This window comes from Pogona vitticeps, chromosome 7 (assembly GCF_051106095.1).
Source record: "Pogona vitticeps strain Pit_001003342236 chromosome 7, PviZW2.1, whole genome shotgun sequence".
Classification (NCBI taxonomy): Eukaryota; Metazoa; Chordata; class Lepidosauria; order Squamata; family Agamidae; genus Pogona; species Pogona vitticeps.
Genome location: NC_135789.1, coordinates 980,122 through 989,480, shown reverse-complemented (window position 1 = coordinate 989,480; position 9,359 = coordinate 980,122). Strand labels below are relative to the sequence as shown.

General features: G+C 47.0%; 1 protein-coding gene across 19 annotated transcripts in view; it reads right to left on the bottom strand.

Annotated features, from left to right (window-relative positions):
- Positions 1-2,253: 2,253 nt before the first annotated feature.
- ARHGEF10L (Rho guanine nucleotide exchange factor 10 like) overlaps positions 2,254-9,359 on the bottom strand; it is an 87,305-nt gene continuing 80,199 nt past the window's right edge. For all 19 annotated transcript variants that reach the window (XM_078378951.1, XM_078378945.1, XM_078378946.1 and 16 more), the window contains 2 exons: positions 4,192-4,314; positions 2,254-3,378 (listed from right to left, as the gene is read on the bottom strand). In XM_078378951.1, the coding sequence (XP_078235077.1) occupies positions 2,843-3,378; positions 4,192-4,314 (659 nt within the window). In that variant the 3' untranslated portion in view covers positions 2,254-2,842. The remainder of the gene's footprint in view (positions 3,379-4,191; positions 4,315-9,359) is intronic.

Below are 9,359 nucleotides of genomic sequence, written 5' to 3'. Positions count from 1 at the left end.
AGGAGATTAAAGGTTCTAGTCCCTGTCAAAGCATGAAACTTGCTGAGGGCTTGATCATTCATTCATTCTCCCTCTCTCTCTCTCTCTCTCTCTCTCTCTCAGGGCTGTATATAATATAAAACAGAGGGAGAAGAGCAATGTATGTTGTTTTTGGAGAAGCTCATTGGAGAAGGGAAAGCAAGAAATACATTGTCCTTGCAAAAATTACTAGATTACCAATTTGAGATAAATTCACCTTGTTTCTCACCTTGTATTCTTTCAGTGGGCTCAAGTGGGGGAATGCAGTTTCCCTCCTTCACTGTCACAACAAGCTGGCAAGGTAGGACAGAGGGGAAGAGGGAGAGAGACAGAGAGACTGGTCCAGAACAACCAGGGAATGTCAGGGTTCGCTGGGGACTAAACAGCCAGTCTTCCAAATCTAAGCCAGACACTCGAACCGCTACAGCCCACTGCTGTTGGACAGCAACTCCTCTTGTTTTGAGCCAGCCCAGTCAACGATGGGGGGGGGGGGGTGGAAGGGAATTTTAGTCTGGCAGCATCAGCAGGACCCTTAAGTCACCTGCTTCGGCGACAAACCTATAGATATTGCAATGAATGTTCCTATACTGTGTTTAAATCATGGCACTCTTTGCTATGACTTTTGTAATGACATGCAGGTTTGTGCAAATAAACTGGAACTGAAAAAGGTCTGAAGAGAAGACTGTGGGTTTTAATGCCTTCCCCTCTTCTCTTTTTCTCATACCAAATGGACCCAAATTGGGAAACCACAAGAATGAGACTGGGGGGGGGGGGAGAGAGAGAAGTAAGGCAGCATTATTTGGAGCATAACGTTACCTTACTTTTAGAAAGAAAAGAAAAGAAAAGAAAAGAAAAGAAAAGAAAAGAAAAGAAAGAAAGAAAGAAAGAAAGAAAGAAAGAAAGAAAGAAAGAAAGAAAGAAAGAAAGAAAGAAAGAAAGAAAGAAAGAAAGTGTTACATGCATTTAATGTCTAATTATGCGGGGGGGGGGAAGCTACGGAAATTGTATACAACCAATAATACTCCTTCTCTGACAGAAGCGGCTGAGATGGCCTATTTCAAGGTTGAGTTGCTGAGAATATAATTGAAAGGCGAAAATGGAAATGAAATGGGAGTTATCAAGAAATCGGATTTAGGATGGATTTAACTGGCTGATAAAACCTCACACTTGCTAGGGCGGGAATTCAATCTGGAGGGCCCTGATTTTCAACTCATTCTCTCTCCTTCCATTACTGCCCTTTCTCATTCTGCCTAAATCCATCCAGACACTGTATTCCTCCCTACATCTTCTGTTAAGCAGCTTCACCAGGTCTGTGACAGCTGCTGTCCCCAGGTCAAAGCCTCCCATATACCTGAACATGCCTGGAAAAAAAAATATCTATTATATGGGAGAGAGAGAGAGAGAGAGTAGGCTGGGAGAGAAAAGAGACAAATATTTAGGGGTCATCCAAACAGGGCATTTGTAAATCTGGTTACCACTGCCTCTCCTTTCAGAAGTTCCCAGGACTGACCGGAGCTGCTTCTCTGCTTCAACATCCTTAGAGGGGCAACCACAATCCCCCGAAGTTAATCTGCCTGCCTCTCTCATGCTTTCTGTCTTCCTTGTGTTTGGTTCTTTTCAGCATCATTCTAAAAAAAGTGAAGAAAACACTAAAAAAGTGTTCTTTCTAGTACCAGCTTCATGGCTTCCATGCACTGTTACCTCTGTGCTACTGCCACCGGCTCCTCCTCCTCCTCCTCCTCTTCCTCCTAGTTTGATTTATATACAGCACATGTGATGTAGTATTTTGAATGCTGGACTAAGGGGACCTGTCACGGACCCTTAGTCAGACCCACCTAACAGGGCTGGTGTAAGGACAAGAAAGGGAAGCCAGGAGCCAAGTTCAATAAGCCTTCAGCTTACTGGAGGGAAGCTAGGATATTTTAACAAACATTGGAAAGAAATAAAATGACTTTCTCCTGCTTTTTTGTTTGTTTATAAACAGTCCTGACATGATTTGAGACACTAGAGGTGGAATATTTAAAATACGTAAACACCATGAACCCCCAACATCCTCAGGGATCCCCAGGGTGGAAGTTATTTCCTCTTTCAGATTCATCCACTCCAACCTGGCCAAAAACTTTCTGCGCCATCTCACAGTGGGACCAAACAGGACACTTGCTTTGCAGGATTCTAATCCAGGCCCAGTGCGAACGATGACAACAGCTGCCAAGATGTCAGGGACGCCGGGGTGTGTGGGTTTCCAACCACTTTTATTTCAGTATCAGAAGATGCACCCAATATATACATATTTTATTTACACCATAATAATGTACATAAAGTTTAATATATATAATATATACACACACACACACATATTCACACATTGATACACAAACCTTTTATGACTCTTTTTTGGGGCATAAAAACCTTCCAGCTACTCCGAAACCTGCAGAGGTCACACCAATTCCTATGCCATTTGGCAAGTTTTTATTCTTATTCTTATTCCTCCCCCTCCCCGGCCGCAAAAAGACACACAAGACTTGCTTCCCAAGGTAGAAAACAAAAAGGCTAGACAACACCAAGGTGAAGGTGAGCCTTAAAAAGGAGCGTGCCATGAACAGCACCCACAAGAGAGAGTCCAAGAGGGAGAAAAGGGACGTTAAAAGCCTGAAGGCCTCTTGAACAAGAACAGGCAAGTCAGTTTCCCAACGAGACCAAGGGACGGCAAGACATCGGAAGGGGCAGCCGCTGTGCCAGGCGGCCAAATCCACCACGGTGAGGTCCTTCCTTCACCTTCGTCAGGAGAAGAAGGAAGGAAGGAAGGAAGGGAAGAAGGCTGGTGTCATAACATCAAGGGTACCTGCCACATGAGTAACGTGCTGTCCGTCTCACTGCTGGAGGGCAGTTTGCCGTTCGGGTGGAAGTTCCGGTAACCTCTCCCTCCAGAGATGACAGCCAAGGAAGAGATCTCTTTGCGGGGAGCCTCCCGGGAACAGGGCCGGCTCCGTACCCAGATGTCTGGGTCATCAGCCATTTCGTAGATGGAGCCGTCTTCCTCCGTGTGCTCCAAGGTGGTCCCGCCGGTGGCGGAAGGGGCTTCCCGCACAGAGAGCCGTTGCCCAGGGAGGTGGTCAGTGGATCGGAGGCGGTACTGCAAGAGGATCCCCTTCTTCCTCATCTCCCTCGTCGGGGGGCTTTCCTGGGCACCGGAGTCTGAGGAGGACCTGCCCTCGGGCTTCCCCTCCGTGGCAGTGGGGGGCTCGGCGGCTGGGTCCTCTTCCTTGTCACTCTTCAAGATATCCGGGGCCAGGGTGCTGAGGGCGACAGCCAGGAATTCCACAGGGCCACAGTGACCGTTCAGGGAAACCATACCTTTTCCTGAGCAATGGAAAGAAGGATGCAGAAGGACTTTTTATTTATGAGGACATTAAACATGTACTGGAAAAGGTATCTTCCTGGAGTCCAGTTCTCCCCCAACCATGCTCTGCACTTCATCTCTCAGCATCCAGGGTCACAGGAAGGCTGTAACCTTTAAGGCTGGGGCTAGGACAGATTTGAGAAGAAAAGAAATACAGCTTGTCCTAGTGAAACTTTGAAAGCTCCAGAGTGAGTTGATCAGTTTCCAGTTAGACAGACCACAAAGCTAGTCCTCATGGAAGGAAGAAACATCCTGATATTCTGCTAGATGTTAAGACTGAGCTGTGAAATCAAAGGCCCTGTAGGGAGAAATCAGGGCAGCAATGTTCAGCTGGCTACAATGAGATTAGTCCACCAAATGTACAATCTTCATTATTCCTAATTTTTAATCATTAGTTTAAATCCATATAGCTTTATATCACTCAGAAGGTAGGGTGAAGGTATTCTGGGTTGGTTCTCAGCATCTCCATGACAAGAGTTATACCAGGCTGATCTCCTTTGACCTGCCGGGCCTCTCTGCTACAGGATCCTAGGACTCAGACTAGCTTGGTGAGGGATGAGAAGACTTTGTAACCTTTTCTTACAGGGGATCCAAAATCCCCCACCAAACTACAGATCCCAGGATACAGACAGGGCAGTGCAATACATGGTTGTATTTAGCCATGTGAAGTGCTTTCAGTGTCTCGGAGAGCCATCCTCTTCTCGTCCTAACCCTACCCTTGTCTTGCACACATGCTCAAGGGCATCAGTGTTACACAGCACGAGGTGACTCACCTGTGATCTTGGGAATCCCCTCCAGCCTGGGCACAGGTAAGAGAACCAAAATGCCTTGATCGGTGCCCACCCACAGGAGGCCTTGGCAAATCAGAAGGCTAGTGACACGAACGTGCTTCTGCCCTGTGGGGAGAAAGAGAGGACAACTCAGTGGCCAGAGCAGATGCTCTTGTCCCTTTGGAGGCCCACCTAGTCCTAAAGGGAGACTCTCTTCCAAAATCCCCAGCACCTTCCGGTCTACATGTCTTCCATCCTGATTGGGCAGCCGGGGCAGAGCAAAGAAGCATCGCTCAAGAAAGAAGCAACACGTTGTTTCCACCTTACATCTCAGATCATCTTTGTGGGAATAGAAAACATCAAAGCCTCCCCTATGTCTCTCTCTCTCTCTCTTTTTCTTCTTCAAACAACAACTCCTAGAAGCCTTGACCTGCAGGATCAATCTTAGGAGGTGTCCTCACACAAAAGAACCTTCTAAAACTCTCTTGACAAAAGGAGGGTGAAATCCCTCCCATCTGCAGACAGGAACTTTAAGGCCCATCCATTGACATCTCTAGAGAGACTGTTGTTGTTTTTGTTGTTTTTGTTGCTGTTGTTGTTGTTGTTGTCCTCGTGGTCATTGTGGCACAGCTGCCTGCCTCCCAATGGCCAAGAAGAAAGGAGGGGAAAAACCATTGGGTTGAAAGACTTTTCAGGCAAGAAAATGGTTTGACCACCCGTGCCACATCCCTGAATCCACGCCTGGTCTCTCTATTGCTCCTGCAGCTACTTGTCAGAACTTGGAAGAGAGAGGGGCAGTAAATGCAGGGAATAGGTACGCGGTGTCCTGGGGAGAGCAGCAGACCACAATGCGGGAGAGCCAGGAGGTTCAACCCCCCCACACAAGGAATGTCACTTCCTGGATGACCCTGAGCCGGTCACTCTCTGTCTCTAAGCTCACCCTACCCCACATGGCTGTGACTGCCGGAATAATGTGGAGAACAGATATACACCACCTTCAGCCTGCTGGAAGAAAGGTACAATATAAATAAATATGCACAGGATTAACTGAATCAACGGTACCCAAAGCCCCTGGTGTAGCATCACAAAGGCAGCATCTCCGTCAGCTGCCCAGAATGAAGGTGGTGGGGGGGAATGGGGTGGAATCCAGTATAGCCGCCTTCTAGGATGGAGGAGTCCCCAACCAAGGCACCCGAGGGGAGACCACGAGATGTCAGTGGGGCCTTACAGTGAGAGCGCTGGATTAGGATTTGGGATGCTCATCCCCAAAGCGCCATGAAACCCACTGAGTGGTCTAAGGATAAATGCCAAGGTCAAGCAGGTAAGGCTGGCAGAGGGAGGCCCTCGCTTTGCAAAGCTAGCAACGACTCCATTCCAGAAGCTTCAGGCTTTTATTTTATTTTATTTTTTTACATTCCACATGCATGGTTGCCCCTGCCTCATTGAACGAGAACACGCCGTTGTCTTCGCTCCACGTGGACGACGCAACGGGTAACTCACCGCTGTGAATTAACATGTTTTCGGTGTCAGACGAGATTAGCTCTCTCAGCCTGATCATGTCTTCCTGGGTTTAGCCAGAGAGGCAGCAAACACAGGAAGGGTGGCCAGCTGGGCAGAGACATCCCCCCCTCTTTTTTTGGCATAGGCAGAGATAAAAAAAGACAGCGAGAATACAGGGGTGGGGGGGAAGGGGGGACTATAAGAAAAATGCACTTGGCAGAGAAGTCTTGGGTTGATCAAGCAAATACTAGCCTTTGCTCAGTTTTATGTAGATATTTTATCCACAGGTGATGGGGGAGGCAAATAGCTTTGCCCCAAGCGGCTCATATTAATAATAAAACAGAGGCAGGTTCTGCCTTCAGGCTTGCAAATGAGGAAAGCAAAGCCCACATGGGGAAAGGGAGACTGAAGGGCAGAGAAATTTGGAGAAACTGAGCAGCAGGTACATTTTAAATAAACCATTTACATGCAGTGTGAACTAAGTAGAGTTCCCCTGGCCAGAACTTCACACAGGTCCAGTCACCCGACAACTCTCTTTCCAGCCTTTTCTGCAGCCACAGAGCACAGAGAGGGGCCAGAACTCTGGGTGGCCGATAACTTTTGCCAGATCGGTCAGTTTCCACAAGAAAGGAGCTTTTTGTGCACCACTTGGGACTGATTGGAGGAAGAAACACAGGTTGCTCTGAGATTTTTTTCCACATTTGAGGGGCTTGTGGGGTGTTTCTGAGATATATGCCAGACAAGGCGCACCCTTTAAAATTTCAAACCGTTAAAGAGCACACACGCACAAGACAGGTGAAAGAACATGTTGACCGAAGGGGAACCTCGTACAATATGAAATTCATAAATAAATGTGCCCATTAGGAAATATGCAGAAAATCTCTCTCTCTCTCACACACACACACACACACACAAAGCACGCATTTCCATTTCTGTGACTCTGTGTGGGAAAAGGGAAAGCAAAGGCTTACTCCCTGAAAGGGAACACAGGAGGAGAGAAAATGTAACAGAAGAGAGAATGACATTCACACCCCGCAGTGGGGCTCTGTGTCTTTTCTTGGGAGGAGGGTAGGGTCTCCTGTAGCTCATTCAACCTCCTAATGCATGCACAGAGTTTCCAAAGCTGGAATTCAGGCCGAAGGAGTTTCCGCTTTACAAAGGGCAGGTCTCTCTTGGGGCCCTTCAGAACCAGGGGGACCCTGCCTGCATCTCTTCCCCAAACCTGCAGAGCTACAACCCATCTGAAACCAGGGCGCTCACTGTTGTGGATGCTGGTCCCGTCCGATTATAAAGAAATATGGTCCTGGCATCGCAAATTCAATTGATGGAATCGTGAAGATGTTTGTACACATAGATCTTATGGCATTTTTATCGACTTCTACAAGGAATCTAATCAGACATTATCAAAAACTGCTATCTCACACAATTACTGGAGGTTATGATATGGCTGGGGAAAAAGTGGTCCATGATGGGAGAACAAGAAAATACTGTATTATGTGAATATATTTTAGCTAAATTGACTCTCTGTGGAGAGCAGGGCATGCTGGAATTGGTTTAATGAAAAATGCCCATTTTTTGTTGTTTATTAGAAAAGTTTTTTTTTCAGCAAAACAACGTGCACCAAAAAACAGAACACAGTTTACAGCTGCAACCATGTAATCGAGTTGGAAAATTTTATAATAAAAATGCATATGAGGGCTGCCCCTGCAAAACCTAGTTGGTCGGAGGCTAAAGCAGAGCAGACAGAGAGTGTGAATGTGCTCAGGCACTCCCTGGTGTTCTGTGTCCCCAATAAAACATAACAGCAGGTACACTGGGGGAGAGGTTTGGGTCAAAGCGGAGAGCCTTTTCTAAATCACTGCCCACAGAGGATACCAAAATCTTTGAGGAACCCCACCTTGGAAATGGTGTTAGGATTCCCCTCACGCCTCCTGCACACACACACTCTCTCTCTCTCTCTTTTTCCACTAAGCCTTCTGATGCAGTGGTGCATTTTAATTGCAAATTAGCTCCTGAAAGACCAGGAGAGTTGTGGAGAGAGAAAGAGGGTGGAATGGGGTGGGGGATGAAATTGTCAATAAAATGATGGGGGTGGGGGTGCAAGAAGAGAGCCAAGGGTGCTGGGAGGAAGAAGATCAGAGTGTTAACTGGTGAAACAGCAATCTGGTTTTCCTTGAAAGGAGAAGGGCGGCCGTGTACGGTTCTGGAGAGCAGTTTGTTAGGTGGGACCCATGGCCCCTCTGCACTCTCAGCCTGTGTCGTCCCCTAGTCTCTGAGCCAGTTCACACAACCAGCCTGACCCACAGGGGCTGCTGGAACTCTTGATGGCCTCACAACTTCTCATCAGGAGCATTTAGCCACCAGCGGGTCCTGGATTAATCTTTGGTCTCTTGTAGCTACCAGCCTGAGAGTGACCAAAAGTGGGGTGTGTCCTGTGTGGTGGGCAGGCACATGGCAGAGGCTGCACGCAGCAGGAAAGCTTTGTAGGGCTACCTGAAAAGGCCAACCCGAAGGAAGAGAATCACAGAACTGCCAAGGAGGAAGGGACACCCAGGGGACTCTAATCCTGCCTGAGGCTGGGGCAGAGAATCCACAGCTTGAGGCATCTCAGCTGGAGGCCACTCTTTCTCATCCAAACAGGGCAGCTCACCATCTAGATGGTGATAGGCATTCGCTATGTGGCCGAGGACAGGCAGGAGGTTGAGGCTGAGCCCATTCTTGGGCTAAAGCAGTGGATTTTATTCTTCACCGACATCCACCAGAGGAGATGAAGTCGGGAAGCATGCAAAGTGGTTTTCTGCCACTGATATTTGTTTTAACCTTGCTCATGTTACTCCTGGCCCTTGCTCTGCTCACATCTCTCCACCAATTTACTTTAAAATCTCAATCTTACCAGACTACTAGATGTGAGTGACTACTTACAATGAAGCAGTTAAAGAGGAAGAACCAGACTATGAACAAATTTCTAGCTGGACATGGAAGGTGGAGGTGGTTGTATCATTACAGGAGGTAGATTGTGGGATGTCATTAAGGAACATCACAGTGCCAATGACTTAGAACTAGTCTTCTATTTTAACTAACTCTGGTATCTAATTAAGGAAACCTTAGCTGATTAGGCTTGTTTCCATTGATTAAATCTGCATATATTAGCATATGAAAAACATACTTCCTTTGTTTAAAGTTGGAGCCCATACAGACATACAGTACATGAATAACAGCATCCTCTGAAAGCTTGCCTGCATTCTTCAGCTTTTGTTGAGGAATTGTAACAAAAATAATTTACAACAAGGGCAGACAAAGGAAAGCTCTTGCTACAAGTCTACAAGTGGTCCCCCTTGAGGTCTTTCTGTTTTGAATCATTTTGCTTAAGCAACTACTTGACCATCATCTAAAGTTCCCAGGGGCACAAGCTGAGGGTTCCTGGACGTGACACAAACACCCTCCAGCCTGGGAAACAGAAGCCCTTGTGCAAGATGCCTTTCATGAAGGCTAGGGAAAAGCCAGGGATTAACAACTCACTCTTACAAGTAATAAATTCCTCTGACTGTTAACGAGGCCACTCGAAATTAGCAATCTGCTGTCAAAGTTGCTATTTTTAAAACCAACTCCTTGACATTTCTCAAAAGGAACTAGCACAGTTACGTTGACATTTTTAAATAGATATCCTATTT